Consider the following 21,936-nt stretch of genomic DNA (forward strand, 5'->3'; position numbering starts at 1 on the left):
TCCATGGTTTCCTGGGGCAAAAAAGTGGATCATTTCTGAGACTGTTTGCTGGTTCTTTCTGATCATTCTGATTTAGTTGTTTCTAAAATCAATTACAGAGATATCAGGCTTTGAGGGGGCTTCAACAACATTCATCCATCTTTTGAAAATACAATGTGGAAAATAATTTGTTTGTTTATTGTGATGGAACAGTCCTTGAGTGTGACCTTTAAGGTCTTCACACCAGTGACTCGGCTTATGCTTTAGTTAGTAGAAAGGCCCCCGAATCCCCACAAGCCCTAAAAGGCATGGGGAAGGCCCTGAAGCTTCTCCTCTTGGTGATGCTGAAAGTGAGGTCCACAGCCTTGTCCAAGGTCACTGAGCAGCCGGCCTCTGCCCTCTGTGTCTGGGAAATTTGTATTCAGGGCTCGTCCAAATGTCTCCTTCCCATCAGACCTTTCCTTCTGTCTGTTATCTTAATGTACACCTGGCATAATAAGGCCAAAAGACTGTGGGAAATATGTTAAGCATTTTGTTTTGTTTTTAACATAAAATAGATGAAATGCCAGAAGGTGTCAGTAGAACCCTAGAATTTAGTTGGAAAGTTGTGCCAGAAGTGAGTTAAATACATATCAACTTCTTTGATTGTTTCCAGATTAACAAAATCAGAAAAAACTGACTTAAGTTTTTTGTTTTTGAATTGCTGAATATAAGCACATACGTTAATAGTCTACGTAACGCCCCACGAGGTGTGTCTTCAAGCCCCAGGATGAGTGTTTCTAGATCATTCCCCAACACACGTTGAGCTCACACACTGCTCCATGGTGACACAGGGTATCATTCCTACTATACTGGGTGTCTTCCCTCTGGTCGGCTGTCCTGAGTGGGCAAACGTGGCCTGGATGCAGGGGAACCAGCCCACAGTATCAGTTCGGTTCCAGTGTCCAAATGGGCAGCTTCTGCACCTCCCCAGGAGGCTGTAATGGTTATTGTTCTCTCATTTTTCAATATTTTCCAATTCTGCCTAAATTAACTTAAAGCTTATTTCAGCCCTTCTAAGAAAATGTCCTTTGAGGAACTCTTGGGGGCTTGTGCTGGATGGTTCGAGGGGAAAGGAGTGAGGAATGGCAGCTGCCCCTAACTCTCTCCTGAGAATTTTCACCCTCTCCTCTGGGATTCCTTAAACTTATTTTCATCATGCAGGTGGCGTCCATTTTCCAGGTAAAGGGCTGGGCCTCACCCTTAAACACTAGGACTCTCACAGACAAAATAATCCCTTTCCTGTTAAAAAGCAAACATATAGAATAACACAAAAGAAGCCGACTCACAGACATAGAGAACAAACCAGTGATTACCAGTGGGGAGGGGGGAGGGCAATATAGGGTGGGGGAGTGGGAGGTACAAACTACTGGGTGTAAGATAGGCTCAAGGATGTGTTGTACAACACGGGGCACACAGCCAATATTCTGCAATCACTGTAAATGGAAAGTAACCTTTAAAAATTGTATAAAAAATAAAAACAATAAAAAAAAGAAATTAAAAATTACTCTCTACAGAAAAAAACAAAAACCAAAAAACAAACAAAAAACTCCCCAAATGTATAGAGACACAGACAGAACAAAACTTAACTGAAAAATATGTGAATTTACAGAGCACATATCTTGCTTTTACCTTTAAAAACATTTGGAAAAAATTTTAAGGTTATGAAAGCAATATTTAAATGCCCTGTGTAGAAAAAGGTAAAGCAAAAAAGCATAAAGCAAAAAGTCAACATCACCCCATATTCCATTACCGATATTGAGAGCTGACAACACTTTGCTATCTGCACTTCTAGCCTTTTTCTATACACATAGATTTGTCCTCCTAAAATAACTAGTTCTGTTGTTCTCCAGTCAGCACCACTTCAAGCAGAGTTGTTGTTCCTTCAACTCAATCTTATCTCTAGATTTTGTTCCAGAAGCATGCTTCTTAGTTTTTAGTCAAAGTAGCATACTGTCAAAGCAAAAAATCACAGAAACTCAGTGACACTTTCCAAATCTGCTGTGTAATTTTCTCTAAAGGGAAGACTCAGTAGCAACCTCCCTAATCATCTGGTGTTTCTTTTCAAAGAGGAGGCTATGGTGGAGACAGTGGAGGCATCTTCAACTAAGTTGGCTCAGAAGTTAGAGACTTGCCACCTAAGGTGTAGTCCAGTGACCAGCAGTCAGACGCTCCTGGGAGCTTTTACCATGCAAATCATCAGGCCCCATCTATGAAATCTGACCCTGGGGAACAGCAACCTGTGTTGAAATGAGCTTTCCAAGTGATTGTTTTGCAAACTCACTTTTAAGAAGCTCTGTTCTAGACTCAGGCCACTCAGAGGGGTGGCTAACTTCATCAAGATGTCCAGGAAGCATCTTCAGGCTCACCCCAGTCCCACAGGGTTAGAACCTGCATTTGGTAAGATCCCCATGTGAGTTGTGTGCACAGTCCTATGAGAAGCACAGGGCTATGAGGGGGCCTTCCCAGCTTGAGCACCTCTTCCCACTGCCCACTGAGAAAGAGCTGATATGGTTTCCTAAGGGAACTGAAGTGTTTGCACGTGCCCTCAGCTGGGATATCCAATCTTCTAGTGAGGGCCTTACAGAGCCCAATCACTATTTGGTTTTGTCAATGCCCTCCCAATCTGGGCTGAACAAATCTGCACTCACTAGAATAGAAGTTCTGACCCGAACATTTAGGGGAAGTTAAAGGGTAGAAACAAGATGAGGTGAGATGCTGTAGGTAGTGACTTTCAACTTCCCCCTGTCTGAGCTGTGAACATCATCTATGGATGGGCCATCTGAAATACCTACAACATGGGAACTTCATGGGACCTGTAACTCATAAGCCTTGATCCATACAGGGTTTGTTTGTTTATGTCAATGGAGACAAAAAGTCAGGGCATGTTTCAATTGGTTATTCTCAAGGTGCTTAATTGCTTTACTAATTACCGTCAACCCTTGAACAACATGGGTTTGCACTGCATAGGTCAACTTATAGGTAGATTTTTTTCTACAGTACATATGACAGCACTACACGATCTGTGGTTGCCTGAATCCACGGATGCTGAACTGTGGATACTGAGGATCCGTGAATACGGAGGAAACATGGATTTGGAGGGTGAATTATAAATTATACATGGATGTTTTTCGATTGCAGAGAGGATTGGCGCCCTTAACTCCTGCATTCTTCAAGGGTCAACTGTGATTACTTTTCATCTGCTCAAACAACATAAGCCAGGAATTGATACAATTCAAAATACATCTTTTGATCCCTTTGTACTGTGAATTCTTGTAAGACTACAGGGCATTGAAGAAGGGCAATAAGACCCATTTCCATGTACTTGGGGTAAACTATGAGGCTTTGCAAGTGAAGATTTCCTTCCACAGGGTCTTAGAGTGTAAAGTTGCAACATTTCACAAACCTCCAGATTAATAATAGTCAATGTATAAAGATATCTTTATATGAAACTAGAAACTGAGTTTTAGGACAGTATTTGGGCTTTAGACTGCCACTGAATATAGGCAGTGGCTCAGATTCTAAAGTAAGGATGCTGTAGGTATCTCTTATGGGTCTATATAACTGAGGCAAATGATATCATTTCATTTTGGTTAGGATAAGGTATTAGTTGGCATTAAATTGTCAACATTTAAGTTAGAGGGCAGGCCAAGGGGAGGACACTTGCAGCTGGTACATTGTGGAAAGCAAACTACGTGGATGGCATGCAGAGACTAGATTAGCAGTTCCCAGAGGCTGTTGTACAGTAGAATCCCCCAGGGAATACTTCAGAAGCCTCAACATCAACCACAGAGATTCTAATTAACAATCTGAGTGTGGCTGGGCCACCAATCTACTTTTGTAGACAATGTAGATAATTCTAGTGTGAACCTACAACTGAGGACCAGTTGTAGGTTCTTGTTTTTGGTACAAAAACAAGAGAGAGGTATGATTCCCAGAAATGGGGTACATGATCATAGCATGACTCAGGGCACCAAATGGCAGTGATCAGACCTCAGCCTCAAGGCTGAAGCCAACACAGTGGGCAGGAATGATTAGAGGCTATGTGCCCCTGTCTTTAATGTCTTGGTCCCTGTAGTATTCAACCCTGGACTGAGGCAGAGCCTGGCTCAGGAATTAGAAAACCCCAGGGGTAGAAGCAGGAGAGTGAAGAGGCTGGCGATTTAGGCAGGACTTGACAAAATTTAACATTTTACCCTTTGACTGTGTTCATAGGGGATGCTAAAGCCATTCTAAAATTAAGTAGCAGATCTACTGATGTTTGTTTATATATATCACAGACTGACTTCTATATCATGTTAAAAAGAAAACAAATTTTCTCTTTCATGTCAGCTACTTTCTCCTGGCCCTAATAAGGAGAGAAAGAAGTACAGGTAAAATGTACTAAGTGTCAGCCTAGCAAGAGATCAATGTCAACGTTGAAAACTCCCTCATGGTCATGGGACAGAAGGCCAACAGGGAGGCAATGACAGTGGTGACAATGAGAACAAATCAGGCAAAGAAACCTGAAAGTCACCTTAACCGCTGACTCAGGGAAAGAGGGCAAGGTAACAGAGACAGAACAGAATTGCATGGATAATGAAGGAGCTATGCTTGCAGTCCTAGACAAAGTCAGTTGATAAACCCAGGATGGAAGGTTAAATTAATGAGCCTATGATAATCACACAGTAGCAAACTATTGAAGTAGGTAGCCAAACAGCAATGTGGGTTTTGTAAAAAAAAAAAAAAAAAATTCAGTAGACAGACAACCCAATAGTGATCTCAAAGCCCTTAGGAAGTTAATAATAGTTCTCATGAAATTTTCAAATCTAAAAGAGAATTAGGGGAGAAAAAAGGAGTGATGGGGGCCTTCTTTCCTTGATGTAGTCTGAGTGTCCTCCAGAGAATACATTTTTCATGTGCTGTTCTCTGCTCACAAAGAATACTAAGTCACTGAAAAACGGAATGCATTAAGCATTAGGTGCCGCCTGATTCTCAACACACCTTCACAGCACAGCGAACCAGTGTTTGCGCAGGAAATGAGCTGCCATATATGAGTATGGGTGGCTGTGTTTGAAAGATCGATTTGGATGGGCCTGGATAATATTTATAACTTCCCTAGTCAAAATTAGTTTAGTCACTCACAGATAGTCAAAACAGTCTGTCAGCCTGGCTGGTTATCTTGACAACACTAGGTCAAAAAAAAAATCTCTAAATAGTCACAGCAAGGAGGGGACACTGTGCTATTCTTGGTCATTACCCAGAAGCTGAAGTGTCAAATTCCCATTCCAAATGGGTTTCTGTTCACTATCATTTCTAAGAGACAATTTTTTGCTTCGCCTAAGGCTCACTCTACCTGTGACAACCTGATACCTTGTAACAATGTTCTTTTGGACCTATAGAACCTTGTCCCAAACAACCACATCTAATTCCAAATACTTACTCCAATAAATATACTGTTGAAGAGAATCAGGATATGACACCCCAAAATATGCCACTTTGGCGTAAGAATTATTTTGAGCTGAAGGCATCTGAATTCCTGAAATTCCTTATCTGCCTAAAAGCAGAGCCTCCCAACAGAACTCAGTTGTCATAAATCCTCTCCTCAGAAGCAACACTAATCTCCTCTTCTGGAAAATGAAAAGGTGGCACCACATCCAAATAGAAATTGTCACAAGACAATCATTCCTCCTGTCTATTCTCCTAAGGGCCCATTTACCTTCCTTAAAAAACATCTACCCTTTGCCCCCTCTCCTTCCGCTATTAACGTGCTATATAAACTCGAAAATCTCACTGCTCCTTTGGGTATTCACTTCTTTCTGTGATGCCCCCGTTCACATAAAATGAAAACTTAATTAATTTGTATGCCTTTTCTCCTGTTAATTTGTCTGTTATCAGTTTACTTCATAGACCCAGCCTAAGAAATCATACATACATATATACATTCAGAATACATTTATGCCTTGTGTTCACTTGTGTTCACTCTACATAAACAATATACAGTAAGCAATAAGTGATGTTCTTTAATGCCTCAAAGTTCACAGAGCAGCTCCATTCCTACAAACCCCAGAAATCATTCAAAAAGAAAATGAGATATTTGGTTTACTTTATGTAACACTTATTTGACATCCATATAGAGAACTCTAAAATAATTGAAGAATTTTAAGATTTTAAGAAAACCAAGAGCATCATTTTATGCTGGTCAGAAACTACCAGTTTTGTAAGAGTGCATTTTTGGTCTCAACTGTCAAATTTGCAAAATCCTGATGGTAAGGGATGAGTGAACAGCTGGTGAATTAAAAGGTGTTCATGAAGTCGTTTCTTTGGCTAATGCCTGTACTTAAGATCCCCGAGGTCACTTTCCTCCTGACATGTGTCAGTTGACAACGCTGGTAAATTAAGCCATGCCAAAATGAGCAGAACTCAACATGCAGACAAAGCCGCCTGCTGAGGGTCTGGGATAAGCATCAACAATCAAGGAACCTCTGGCTGCCCTTTTCTAGGCAGCATCACCTATCAGCTCAGGCAAATCAAATCTATAGCTAATCCTACAAAGTAAACATGACTTTTAAGATAAGAGGTACTAAAAAGAATCTAAATCAATGGGTTTGAGTTTCACTGTCTAATTTCCTATCATTTATGGAAAAGATTCCACCCTTCCCCTGTTCTAGCCTCCCAAAAAGGGGGAGGGAAGGAAGAAACATGGCAGCAGTAAAACAAGGACAATAAAAAGAATGTTAATGGCAAAGATGAATAAATGAATGTCTAGATTACATTGTTTTGATACATCTGGAAAAATATTGGGCTGAACAATGCCTCTATGACATCATTGCTGACTTTTTTTCTGTAAAGCAGTAGTTCTGAAAGATTTTGTGTCCCTTCAATAGGCATAAATGAATGAATGAATGAATGTATGTACGCTTGGGAAATAGCTGAATATCCCCCCTCCTTGCTGAGACTGGTAAGAGAATAATTCTGCTTCTGAGAGTGCTATAGTAAAGAAACCCATCTAAACAAGGCTTTCTCATGCTCATTTGACCAGAGAACACCCTTTATATGTGGACTTCTTTGAGGAATCCATTTTGTGGGCCACCAATTTGGGAAGTGCTGCTCTATGACTATACCTTCCAGAAATAATGACATTAAACATTTACCTGAGAAGTACAGTAAAATCATACAATGTTACAGGTGGAAGAGGCTATTCCTCAACTTGTGAGCTGCAGCAGAGGGTGTGATAGAATACAGGATCTGGAGTGAACCCAATGCCTGGGTTCAAGACACCAGCTGGCCACCTACTGGCTGTGTGACCTTGGGCAAGTTTCTCAACCCCTCTGGACCTATTTCTTTCTCTGTAAATGAGAATAATCCACCTCACAGGATTGTTGTGAGAATTAAATGAGATAATGCAGGCCAAGCACTCTGAACAGTGTCTGGCATTCAATATAAAATAAAAATATCACTGCTGCTGCTCTTATTATAATTACTAGGGGCCAGCAAACTTTTTCTGTAAAGGGCCAGGCAATAAATACTTTAAGATCTGAGGGCCACATATGGTTCTCTGTTGCACAGTTTTTATGTTTTGTTTTGTCTTAATAATCCTTTAAAAAGTTAAGAGCTGTTCTTAGCTCACTGGCCACACAAAATCAGGCCGAGGGCTGGATCTGGCCCGTGGGCTGCACTATTATGATTACGATTATTAAATTATTTTTTCCAGATCACAGTGCTCAGAGGCAAGAGTCTCATCTCAGGCAAGGCATCCGACCCACCGCCTCATGTGTCCCATCTTTCAATTATACCCCAAAGATTAGAAAACATACAAACACGTGTAGTCCCATGTTACACATACATTATGTTCACAATGACATTTTTTGCTAGCAGTAAAAACTGGAGCTATGTGGTAAATGGAGAAGCAATTTAAAGCTAGTGACATTTTTCTGTCCCAGGGGCCAAAAGGTGAAATCCAAACTTCTGGTGCAATTAGAGTAATTCATTCTGCATTCCCTTGATGGAGTCATTTGATAACACTTGCAATTAGGGCAAGCCGAGCAGCTGTGGACTGGGCCCAGCATGGAGTCTCTGCTTAGGAAACCTTCAAGTTCATGAAACCCTCAGCAGTGAAAACATGTCCCCTGTGAAGATCACAGCATGCTGAAAGAAGTACCTAAGAAGCTGGGAGGTTTCTAAAGAAGCAAGAGTGGGTAACAACTAAAAATGCCCACCTCAAAGGTCATGGGGACTTGCACTGAAGCCCAAGAAAACATTTATTAAACTCTATAAACAGCATGAGCCCAACTTAGTATAAAAGAAAACTGTGTGTGCATTAAAAAGACACATTAGAGAGGGGGTGGGGGTTTTAGGAAGGGGAAAAGGGGGACACGGGGCTTCCTTTCTTTTCGCTCTTCCGTGCTTTCGACCAGAATGTGGTGGGAGTGCGTGCCTTACCACGAGCAACACTCCTTTTGCATTCAGAAAACACTGGAGAACTGTATAAAAATGCATGGGCCACGTAAATGTTGAAGACGACTTTGCAGCCTGCTCAGTGTGGCTGTGGACAAGGTCACCACGCCTCACTCATTGCTTCTTTCTCACTTTGCTCCTCCCATGGGGCCATGCTCTGATGGTTGGAAAACTGGCAGGAAGTGTCCCCAGATGGTACATGCACACCCCACTTCACTAAATTCCACACCATCCATATCTGTCTCCTGGCACCTTTTATTATTCACATCATCTCCCTGGCTCCTGCAGGCATCTCTGAGTCCACAACTTCTGGTCCAAGGGAACTACAGTTTTTGGAATACAGAGATAAAGAAATAATTCCAGAGTGCCGAGAGTACCACCATGGGTCAGACACTGAAGTACTGGATCCTGGGACAAATGGTCTGGCAAGAGCAGCATGAGAACTGAGGGTGGAAGGAAGAGAGAGCAAGAGAGATGACAGGTGGTCGTGGGAGGCCCCAGGAGACAAGTGTCACCCATTCCACAGATTCACTGACGAACCAGAGTTTGATGGCCTCCACGTTCAACCCAGCAATTAAACAAATGAACACTATTACCTTTATTTGGCAAGAAGAAAACACCTAGGTGAGATGGGGACATTTAAAGCTCACAAATATGCACCCATGCATCTGCTCTGCTCTGATTCACAGCTCTGTCCTTAATATGGGTTTTTTTTGTTTTTGTTTTTGTTTTGCGGTACACGGGCCTCTCACTGTTGTGGCCTCTCCCGTTGCGCAGCACAGGCTCCGGACACGCAGGCTCAGCGGCCATGGCTCACGGGCCCAGCCGCTCCGCGGCATGTGGGATCTTCCCAGACCGGGGCGCGAACCCGTGTCCCCTGCTTCGGCAGGCGGACTCTCAACCACTGCGCCACCAGGGAAGCCCAAGATGGCTTTTTACTGCCCCTCACTGATTCGTTTCCCATGCATTCTGGAAGGTTTAAAAAAGAAACAAAACAAGAACGTGCCAACTTTCATTCTTGGAAACATGAAACATACACACACACACACACACACACACACACACACACACACACACACACACGCATCCCAGACTTGAGCCTCAAAACACCATGAGGCAGTGTGGTGAAGAACTTAAATCAATTAGTATATTCTGGATAGAAAGTTCAGATTTACAATTTAGCTCCTTTAGCATTCAGCAGGCATCGGCTCAGGTGAGTCTGGGCAGCAGAGCGATTAATTTAAGTTCTTCAAGACTTATGCAAGAGAAGCAGGATATAATCGCTCCTTATGGAGCTTCTCTGCAGGGCAGTAGTTCTCACCTTGAGCCTTTATCTGGAGGGCTATTTAAAACATGGGGTACTGATTCCACAGGCCTGGGGCAGGGCCTGAGAATCTGCATCTCAGATTAAGTTCCCAGGTACTGCTGGAGCTGCTGGTCTGGGGACCACACTTTAAGAATCACAGGCATATATAATACAATTAAAACTGCATTTTAAGAAATAGCTTTTTTTCTAGAGGCAAGAGTCTCATCTCAGGCAAGGTGTCCAACCCACCACCTTATGTGTCCCATCTTTCAATTATACCCCAAAGATTAGAAAACATACAAACACGTGTAGTCCCATGTTACACATACATTATGTTCACAATAACATTTTTTGCTAGCAGTAAAAACTGGAGCTATGTGGTAAATGGAGAAGCAATTTAAAGCTAGTGACATTTTTAAAACTGCATTTTAAGAAATAGCTTTTTTTCTAGAGTCATAGAAACGAATTCATTTTAATCGTGCTTTCTGTGTTCGCAGTGAATTCTAACCAGTGATCGATAGGTCTACAGATTTACCTGCATGCTGCAGTCAATCAATTTGATAAAAACTTGTTTGGGTTCAAAATCATTATGATTTTTGGACCAAGTCCATTTGTATGCTAAACCAACGGGACTCAAACTTCAACCAGCATCAGAATCACCTGGGAGGCTAGTTAAACTATTACCATCAAAATACTGAATCACTATGTTGTATCTCTGAAACCAATATAACATTGTAAATCAACTATACTTCAATTAACAGAAACAGAAACAAAAACAGATAACTGGGCTCCATCCTGAGAATTTCAGGTTCATTAGGCTGGCATAAGGCCCAAGAATTTGCATTTTTAAGAAGGTCCCAGGTGAGGCTTATGGTTTGATCCCCTGAGTAGGTCTGTGCCTGACTAGGGGTAGAGGAACTAATTGAGGGGAGCGGGGCTCTGCAGGGCGTTAGCAAAGCCAGTAGGAGGGACTGACTAAACATGAACTTGATACTTTTTTTCTCCAGCAAAGCGAAGAATAAATCCCTTCTCCAAGAACCTTTGCATAAATTCTTCTACTCAACATAATTCAAGTTCAGCAGAGCGATTGTGACATTCAACCCAATTGACTTAAATAAGATTTTCTCCCCTGTAATAAACTACCTGACCTTATCTTTTTTGTCTACAAGAATAACACATAACATTTTTGTAATTTAATTTCTATAGTACCCGGTCATGAGCTTATTTGTTTACTTGGTTACAAAGCATAATTTATGGAGTTTGCCAAATATTTACAACCTGAAGAAAGTATAATGAGCAGTCTGGAAATTGTCTGAACTTAAATCCAAATCTTTGCATTTTGAACTTCACAGTAACAGCTTATTTTTGTAATCAAAGTAAAATTCAACTTGGTATAAAATAACAGACTTATTTGGGGAGATTTTCAATGATGGTTGCCTTTCAATCTGATGTACAGCGACTGTGCTTGCAGTTTGCTGTGTAGCGCCAGCTGTAGCTTAATGAAAGACATCTGAACTGCCTTCAACACACCAGGGACAAAATCCTCCCCAACTAGTTGTATCCCAAGAGAGAAAAAAGTACATCAGAGGAACTGAGTTGCTTTTCTAACTAAAGAAGTTTGTTACAATATTTGGTATTATTTGTAGGGTTTAGGGTAAAACGGTGGGCAGAGAGATGAGTAGGATTCAGAGAAAAAGCTGTATTACACACAGTTTAGAAAAAATTGGGAAATATCTCCTTCATGCAGCTGTTTTTTCATAGATGTTTTAAGTTATGTGACCAAACAGATGCACCTATTACCCAAAGGCACACTGGGCTTGAGGGAAAAGTGCCAGCAATTTGTTAGCAATTTCTTTTAACAGAAGGTTTTTAAGGAGAGGAAATGAAAGCTGAATTTTCTAACTGGAATGACAGGAAAGATTTAGGGAAGCGGAAAATAATGATCTAAATTGGAAAGACGCCAAGACACCGGGGTTACAACCTCCAGGCTTGTCATGGATTCTTAGCAACAGTCCCATTACATCCTGAAAAGTGACTCTAAAAATAACGCCATGGAATCCCAGACCTTTTGGACTATCACTGAATCACATTTTCTTGGGCTTCTCATCCAAAGATAATTCTCTTAGCTTTTCTTTGAGCTAAACTGTAAAAAACTTGAGGGTTATACCTATTCATCGCCTAGGTTAGAATTTATGGATTCAGTCAACATAAAGACCTCAATAAAACAAGTATGTATTGAGCATCTACTAAATGTTGGGCAGCGAATGTTCTAGATGTCGGGGATGCAGCAGTGAGCAGAATGTTGCCTTCATGGGCACGGAGGTAAATGAATGTATGGCAGTAAATGAATGTATGGCATGAAAATAGTGGAAGTGCAATGAAGATAAATACAGCAAGATAAGGAGTTAGGATGTGCTGAGGGGAGATGATGCAGGAAGCTAAGGTGATGTTCCAGGAGAGATTTGAGAAATGTGAGGGAGAATGCACTGCATGTAACTGGGGAAAGAGTATGTTCCAGGCAAAAGGAACAGCACATGCAAAGTCCCTGAGGCTGGAAGGAAATATAAAGGAGGGAAGAGGGAGATGAAGGCAACATGAGGAAGGGAAGTGAGAAGGGATTCTTGTTGGGCCCTGTGAGCCTTGCAGGGTTCTGAGCAGCAAAGTGATGTGACCTGAATTACATTTCAGAAACATCCCTTCAGCTACAGACTGCAAGGGGCAAGGCCAAGGTACAGATGCCAATTCGTGGGGGAAATGGTATTGGCCTGGAGAATGCTGTAGTGATGCTGGTGGTAGAAGCAGCTAGATCCTAGATACAAGAGTGTTTGTTAATGGACCGATCAGGACACTGGAGGAGGGTGTTTGCGGACTCAGCAACTGGAAGGATGTGGGTGAAAGGTTTAGATACTGTTAGACATTTATTTTGCAGGGGAGAAAGTTCTATAGAATTGAGCTCAAATCTTGTAAAGAGGCAGAGTGGCAAGACAAGCTTATTTACTCCTTAAGCAGAGGGGGTGATTGAAGAAAAGACAAGCTGAGCTACAAAGATGTCTTTTATACTGGTGACATCTTATATTGAAAAAAGAAAAAGCACAATCATTTTACTGTCCTGTGTGCTGTGAAAACATTTTGTATTTATTTGAAAGCTTAACTCTAAGAAAGTCCGATTTCATGTCAAAGTTTATTGATTCTTAAAACGCCTCCTTGAAATAAGAAGAAAAAATACCAGAGAACCCTTTTAGGAAGTGGATGAACAAACAAAGTAAGATGGCTTTCTCAGAGTCAGGAAAGATTCCATGTGTAAAAGTTGGTCCTCCATGGAGAGGACATGAATTGAAGGTTGGCCCATCTGCTTGGATTAAATGTTTAATTAAGTGAATTTTTCAGAATCATTGGACTGTTAAGTATCATAAAAGCCTGGGAATTAAGAACAGACTCAAGAATCTCAAATAAATACTCTTAAGCAAGTTCTGTACTAGAAACCCTCTTAAAATTTCTATTTCACTGGTCAGACCAAGACTTATCAGATGGCATAAAACAAGCAAAACACTCTGACCACCCAGGGAATGCCAAACCCTTAGTTAATAAGCTGTTTTCCAACATGTTGTACCTTTTTGCTCTCGCCTTGCATGCTTACCATGAGTTACTTACATTTGTTTCCATACCTGTCTATGTATGTAATAAAAATTAACATGAACCAGTGAAATATGCTTGTGGAAAGAAAGAGGGTTGTTGTTTCTTTCGGTGAATATTTGGGAAGATTTCTTTAAAGGCAAGTTGCTAAAATTTTTTTCTCAAGCTCGATGTAAATAAGACAACTAAAGGATTAGGGAAAGAAGTCATGCAGTTGTAGGATTCTGTATTTTGATTTGCTCCATGAGTGCCTTTAAAGTCTCACTTGTACTTTAAAGAAACCAAACTGGATTATTTCAGGCAATGCATTATGGGCATTGAAGTATAGGCAAAAAATACATCAACCTCTGTGGTACATATCTACAACAGAATACTACTCAGCCATAAAAAAGAACGGAATAATGCCATTTGCAGCAACATGGATGGAACTAGAGATTATTATACTAAGTGAAGTAAGTCAGAAAGAAAAAGACAAATACCATATGATATCACTTATATGTGGAATCTAAAATATGACACAAATGAACCTATCTAAGAAACAGAAACAGAATCACGGACATAGAGAACAGAATGGTGGTTGCCAAGGGGGAAGGGGTTGGGGGAGGGGTGGTGTGGGAGTTTGGGGTTAGTAGATGGACACTTTTATGTATAGAATGGATAAACAACAAGGTCCTACTGTATCGCACAGAGAACTATATTCAATATCCTATGATAAACCATAATGGAAAAGAATATTAAAAGAAGAATGTATATATATGTATAACTGAATCACTTTGCTGTACAGCAGTAATTAACACAACATTGTAAATCAACTATACGTACTTCAATTAAAAAGAAAAACTACATCAACCCCCACCTACAGACCCATACTGAATACAAAGACCTCGGCCCTAACATTAAAAGACGGGTCAACAATTGAACCACATTTATATGCTTCAAGTTAAAATAAAGCGTTTAAGGTCTGTAAGCGTTATTTTTAAAAATGATGACTTGCTTGAAATAGAGACACAGATGTAGAGAACAAACGTATGGATACCAAGGGGGAAGTGGGGGTGGGATGAACTGGGAGATTGGGATTGACATACATACACCATTGGTACTAAGTATAAAATACATAACTAATGAGAGCCTACTGTATAGCACAGGGAACTCTGCTCAAGGCTCTGTGGTGACCTAAATGGGAATGAAATCCAAAAAAGAGGGGATATATGTATAGCTGATTCACTTTGCTGTACAGTAGAGACTAACAACATTGTAAAGCAACTATACTCCAATAAAAATATTTTTTAAAAAATGACTTGCGTTAACTGACTTCTGTGATAAAGTGACCAGAATACAGCTAGCTAAGAGAACAGATAGCATATTCCATGGTCCCATAATTCTATTCTAGGCTCCTAAGCTGTACTCAGGTGAAAGTGATACCACAGGCTGAGTCCCAAACACCATTTCAGGCACACTGGGAAATCTTTACATTTCTCATTTGATCTGATCTAATGTATGAATTCTGCCATCATTTTGATCTGTGGTAATTACATCTGTATTTTGTATAAATCCTCTCACTTTGATGGCTTGTGTGTTCTGTTAGGGATAGTAACATATATAGAGGCATAGGAATAAGGCAGTGGTGATGGGGAAAATGTCAATGCTGGAGGTGGTAAGTATCACGATCTGGATGTAGACAGTTAAGTTTTGAAATCAGGAAGTAGGCAAGATTATCCACACACGTGTATACATAAGTGAAAAATCTGTTCAACATCTTCCAAGTATCAATTAACCAAAAGGACATGCTCTAATAAGCATGGGCTGTCTAGTTTGGACAGTGAGATTAATATTTACATATTACATTATTAATGAATTATAAAATTGTAACTAATAGTTCCCAGAAGCTGAAACATTTAGTTTATTTAATAAGAGCAGGGTCAAACAGTATTGAGTTTAAATTAAAAATCCAGTACAGAATTATTTTATAGCCCTACTTGTTTGGCTAGCTAATCTTAAATTCAGTAGAAATGCTACTGCAAAAACACCCCAAATCTTATCTTTAAGTATAAATTTCCGCCTGGAACATACACATATATACCACGTACTCATGAGTATAGGTTTCACATCATGACTTTTAAACAAAAGGAACCAAGACTGACAACAATCAAACCATGAAAAGTAAGAACATTATGGGCTTACTGATCTGAGCCACCTTCCCAGGACTGTACTTGCTCAGGGATGGGGTGGGGTGGACAGCATCACTCGGGAAATCAGAAGGCCTGAGCTTTAGGCTGGACTCTGGCCTAGCCTGTTGTGTAACTGCTTGGCTTCATTTGCCACATCTGACAAATGAGGTGGTGGGAAGCTCTGCTTAAGTTCCATCTCCAGCTCTAAAATTCTAGGACCCTGTGATCAGAATAGCAGACACACTTTGAGGGCTTTGGATGAGAAAGGCCGTGCACTAAGCACTTTCCATGTAACAACTCGTAATCTATACAACAATCCTAAGAGCAGGCATTTTGGTATTGTTCTTATTTTATGGATGCAGAAGGTGACGCTCAGAGGGGCCAGTTGCATGTCTCAGTCACACAGCTGGGAAGAGAAAGAGCAAGGATTTAAGCCCAGGCAACCTGGTCCCAAGCCCATGTTCTTAAGCTCACAGGAGTCATACTGTTTCTTGTAATATGACGCACTGACAAAACCCAGGGCATACCGCTCTAGAGAACTGTGTTTTTGCAAAACTTCAGGCAGCTAAATATCTCTGTCTGATTAACAAGTCTTTTTCTTCCTGGGTGGTCAGCATGGACTTCTGGGATTGAATGTTGTTATTGCAAATAGCAACCAGAAAGACCTCTGTAGCAAATAACGTAAGCGTGAACTCTAAGAAACGATGCTTGTTTAGATCAGCAGGGTTCAAGAAACCATTCAAACAAGGTGTTGATCTGAGCACAATAATGAAAGAACTTGAAGGCAAAATCTGTTTCCCCAAAGCGAGGTGATCTGGGAAAACAGCATGAAACCAACCAAACCACCCCAAGGACAGAAGCAACGGCTCTCATTTCCCATGGAACATCCATTCCTGGACCCAAAGCCACAGCTGGGAGCTTCTCAAACTTTAATGCACATATGAGTCACTGGGGGGCCTCATTAGAAATGAAGATTCTGAATCAGTAGGTCTGGGTGGACCCAAGACTCTGATGTGTAAGGAGCTCGCAGGTGAGGCCTATGCAGCTGGAATGTGGACCACACTTTGTGAGTGAGGGTGAAAGAAAGATGGTCTTGGAATCTGCAGAACTCAATTCTGCACCCATTAGCTCTGGGCCCAGGGTTAAATCTTCTCATTTCCATTTCATCAAATAATCTTACCTATATATTCCCTTCAGGCTCTAAATTTCAATATTTCTAATGATGGCCTTTCTCATTCGACCCTGCAGTAAGCTTCTACCTGCAGGATCAATGGGAAAATAAAATGTTCCCCTTCCCACTCCCCTAAAGCCACATTTCTGCAATGGTAGAGCAAAGGCCCAGGCCTCTTCACACATATTATGCAAAGATAATGGGCGCTCCATCCACAGGTAAAACCACCCTGAAGACAAATGACTTGCAGGAAAGTGAGTTAAATTTGAAGCTTTCTACTTTGGCCAAAATCTCTTTGAGACTCACTTGCCAGGGCAATAGTAGGCTGGTTACAGTATTATGATGGATTATAACCCAATACTTTAATAGCTTATGGCGGGGGGTAGATATCTTAATCACGTAGACCTGCACTGTCCAACAGGGTAGCCATTAGCCATATGCAGCCACTGAAATGTGGCCCATCTGAATTAAAAATACACATCAGATTTTAAAGGCTTTGTATAAACAGAAGCACGTAAAATATGTTAACTGATTTTATATTGATTTCATGTTAAAATGACCTATTGGGTTAAAATATGATATATTGGAATTCGAAAAGATACATGCACCCCTATGCTCATAGCAGCGCTGTTTACAATAGCCAAGACATGGAAACAATCTAAATGTCCATCGACAGATAAAGAAGATGTGGTAGATATATACAATGGAATACTACTCAGCCATAAAAAGAATGAAATCATGCCATTTGCAGCAACATGGATGAACCTAGAGATTATCATACAAAGTGAAGTAAACCAGACAGAGAAAGACAAATATCATATGATATCGCTTATATGTGGAATCTAAAATACTGAAATTAATTCAACCTGTGGCTACTAGAAAGATTTAAACTACATCTGTGGCTTGCATTATTTTTCTACTGGGCAGTGCTGCTACTCAAAGTGTGGTTCTCAGACCAGCAACATCAGCATCAACTGGGAGCTTGTTAGAAAGGGAGGATTTGTCCTCACCTCAGACCTACTGAATCCGAATCTGCATTTTTACAAAATCCCAGGTGATTCCTGTGTACATTCCAGTGTGAGAAGCTCCTACAACATAACACAGTAGGTGTTCGGGCTCTTGGCATACGTGAGGGACGTGCTAAAAGGGTATTGTGCTTGCTGAATTTTCTAGACCAACGTTCCAGCAAGGCAATGGAATCATTTTTTAAAATTTAAATTAAATTATTTTACAATTTAAAATATCTATTACAATTATACATGCAAAATTATGTGCACCACATATTAGGGGGGGAGGGAAGGAGGCTGTTTCACAGAGGATACCTTAGTTGCTTCTGAATTTTCAGCCACCATGTATGTGAAACTGATGTTCACCAGATCTGTACCACTGCAGACACAAACTACCCGCCCTTCCAGGTCATTTTCTGATTTTCCAATAGCTTCAAGAGCAGCCAAAATTTTGGGATCCTATTGAGGTAGACAAAGAGGAAAAAATACATTAGATCACAGAGCATGGCAGAAAGATGGTAAAAAGAAACTATGTTTGATGTAAAAAACATATATTAGGGCAATTTTTTTTTTCTATCTAAAAATGCCCAGATATCTGGCATTATTCTAAAACTCCTGGAGGTAAAATCTTTAACACTACACATGACTGAGACTCATTTGGTAAGAAAAGTATTATAAAATTATTGGTTTAGAAGACTGGGAGGGAGGGTCTTTCTTTCGATTTCTGGTTGTAGTTATCGGAGGACCCGGACTATGGCAACAGGACAGAAAGGCTCTGACTGGGACCTGCTCGCGTCCACAAAGGTCAAAGGGATCTCTCACAGAGAACAGTCACTGAGGATTCAGGCAAATATGCAGGGCATCGCCACAACCAGCAACCACAAGTTACTCAAAAATGAGATTAAGTCTTTCAAATAGTCTGGACACAAAGAGTGAGTGTGTGCACCTCTAGGAGCCCTGGCATCCTCATCTGGAATGAAAACTGTGAAAGTTTACCCTAATTAGCAAAAAAAATAGTGGTTTTGTCCTCCACAAGAACTCGGGGGAAATGCCAACATGGTTACCCAGAGATTGTAACTAACATAAAAGAGGGTCACTAAAGAATAAAAAAACAAAGTGAGGAACATAATTTCGTTTTGAACATTTAAAAACTTGCAGGGCTATTATGGTAAAGGGGATAAATACTGTGCTAGAATTTTCTAGGAAAAAACATCTTTTAAATTCCTAGCACCACTATGCAAACAGCTTCTTATTCAAACCAATCACTGTGAAGAAGGCTGATTTACGCGCTCTTTCCTTCTTTTTTCTCTCAGAGGCAAACTGAGCCTTCAAGGTGAGCTAATGATGAGATTTCTAAACTGTGTTTGTCCTTCATTCCCAGCTGATGATTGTGGGGCAGTAACGGGTTAAACAGCATTCTGTGTTTAGAAGACCAGCAAACACCAATCACAGGTACCTTTGGTGTGGCTCCCAGTCGAACACTGTTGATGAGAGAACATTCTAGAACTTGTCCTTCCTGCAAAGAGAGAATTTAGCATAGCAGTGAGCCTAAATTCTGCCAGACCTATGGCACAGACAAGGTGACAAATGTTTGTGATGATGAAGACAATGCTGACTAGAGTAAGGCAGAAGCGGAATTAAAAACAAATAATAATAATAATTTCCAACAGTCAGAAAGTCAAGGCCTCAAACATTCCATTTCAAATATATGTATGAATGCAACTTTGAATAATTATTTATAAAATGTTTATAAAATGTTACTTTTATACATGTAATAACATTAATACTGTATGTATATTATTAAATATATGTGTGTACATGAAATAGTAAGTGGGACTATGCTAGCTTTTATATAACTCTGATTCTACTTTTTGTAAATTTTACCCAAAGGTTCATGAAATGTGTCATTGTGCCGTGTGTTAAGTCCTGGGGTATAACCAGATGAAAATGCCCTTAAATGCACCCCTGAGACTTCAGCTTGAACATCTCTCTTCTGGGAAACCTTTCTAACTCCCAAGACTTAAATCAGACTTGCCTGTTTAAGCTCTTGTAACAACCTGAATTTCTCTTTCACAATTCTCAATGACTTGTAACTTTTTTCTTTTTTTTGGATGTGCGACTTTGATCCTAGGCTGGAATCTATGAGGATCACATCCTTGACCATCAATGTATCCCTAACTCCTAGCACACATTTTTAAAAGTCTTGAACGAATGAATAAGCATAGGGGCCATGCCCTCAAGAGGCACTCCATCACTTGTTGAAAAATGAAATGCCTTCACCCTGAGAGCAAGAAGGAACAGCTTGCTCTTTCTGAGCCATACCTTGCCTTCACTTCTCCAGGTCAGAAAGAAGCCAAATTCATCCACTTTGAAGAGGCAGTTGGGTTCAAACACAAAGGATTCCTGTGAAAAAGAAATGTGTTGATCTGCATGACTCACACCATTTTGAATCTAATAAAAATGCAAATATCTTTTAGTCTCTAAACAAAAGAAAAATGCATCCTGAATCTAATGACCACATTTCTTATTATATTATGTAATGTTTTCATTTTGAAAATTTCTTGCATTCATTTTTGCATTGAAAGACTGATCAATTTTATACAGCATCTTCTTTTAGGGTAGTTTTAAGAACAAAACACACTAATGTTCTGAAGGTCACAGAGGAGAAATTTGCTCTAAGATCTTGGAAAAGAGCTCCTGGAAAGAAGAAGGACTCCCAAGTTCCAGCCAACTAGTATCCCTCCACACAAGAGGAATTGTTGCTGGTCTCTAACAAAATGTCAGAAATCAGGAGATAATTTTTTAAGTCACTGATTTTTTTTTTTTTTTTGTCTATACAGTTCAGCATTCAGATAATTCCTGAGCTTTTTGCTTTTATATTCAACCTCACTTGGTGTCCCATAAACCAGAACTTAAGCAAGATTTTAAGCTACTCAAAGTGTAGTCCTGGGACCAGCAGTTTCAATCTCACCTGGGAGACTGATTGAATTGGCAGAATCTAGGGCTCCAGGCCAGATAGACTGAATCAGAATCTCTGGGGTGGGAACCAGAAATCTGTGTTCCAAACAGCCCTCCAGGTGAGTCTAATGCTCACTAAAGTCTGAGAACCACTGCTGTGGACATCAGGAACTCTGTTGAAAACTACAGAATCAAAATTCAAATAAAGATGAATGCAGGGGACCCAGAGCAGCTAAGTTGTATTTGCCAAAGGATTCCTGGTCTTTATTTTAGCAAGAAAGCAACACTTTTCTTAAGAACACCAGGAAAGTTCTATGTCAATGGAAGCAAAAGGGCATTCAGGGAATGAATCCAGATACCTTCTGCCCTCCGTTTGCATTACATCAAGACTTGGCACCCACGTGTCAACAAATCCACTTGTTCTTCTCGTGATCTAAAGAACTTGTCCTCCTAGATAATTACAACACTGCTATAGAGAACCTGCCTGGCAAACAGGAGCAGGGTGTGACTTCAAACAAAGAGCAATTACTGGATTCAAGATTTTAACTGTAGTCCAGACTCTCAACTTCACCCACCAAAACATATCTTTCCAAATTCCAAGGAGCAGCAACATTCATCAAGGTAAACCCAATGTCAAGAGACTTGGCCACCTTAACGTGTCAGAATTTAGAGTAGCAGGGGCCCTGAACAAAGCCAACTTTTAAATTTGTTTGGGTAGTTTTCAAACAGGTGAAGAATTATCATAGGTATTTCAACTCTGTACCAGGCTCGTGCTTAGCACTGTAGTCACAGAGATGAGTAAGACGAAGGAAGGGGCATAATGTGACCTTTGCTTTTGGAATCAAAACCCAGTTCTGCCACTTATTATTTACCTTCTCTTGCAAAGACCCTTTTTAAGTCTTAGAATCCTTATCTAACAAAAGGAAGTATTTACACCTACCTTTCAGGGAATGAAATGAGATGATAAATTTAAAGTACCTTTATATTTTTACCATGAATGTGAATCACATAGTTACAGTTCAGCAAGTGGTAGCTACCATCCCTCACGTGTAGTTCAGTTTTATATTTTTGGTAGCAAATTATGAACAACATGAAATTGCCAATATGTGATATCTTTGACCCACAAAAATACACTTTTAGATGGTTCAACTTTTTAGAAAAGGCTTGACCCAGAAGTTGACATTTCAGATGGGTCTTAGAGAATGAGCAGAAGTTATCCAGGTGAAGCAGCATGGCAGG

At 40.4% G+C, this 21,936-nt stretch overlaps 1 protein-coding gene across 1 annotated transcript in view; it reads right to left on the bottom strand.

The window, feature by feature from the left end:
- The window catches only part of PLCB4 (phospholipase C beta 4), a 420,519-nt gene that overhangs the window by 108,280 nt on the left and 290,303 nt on the right, over positions 1-21,936 (bottom strand). Inside the window, exons 4-6 of the mRNA XM_082670036.1 lie at positions 20,062-20,142; positions 19,196-19,255; positions 18,055-18,198 (exon numbers count right to left, since the gene is read on the bottom strand). Coding sequence (XP_082526162.1) covers positions 18,055-18,198; positions 19,196-19,255; positions 20,062-20,142 — 285 coding nt within the window. The remainder of the gene's footprint in view (positions 1-18,054; positions 18,199-19,195; positions 19,256-20,061; positions 20,143-21,936) is intronic.

The sequence above is a fragment of the Grampus griseus genome (assembly GCF_964374135.1).
Source record: "Grampus griseus genome assembly, chromosome: 14".
NCBI lineage: Eukaryota > Metazoa > Chordata > Mammalia > Artiodactyla > Delphinidae > Grampus > Grampus griseus.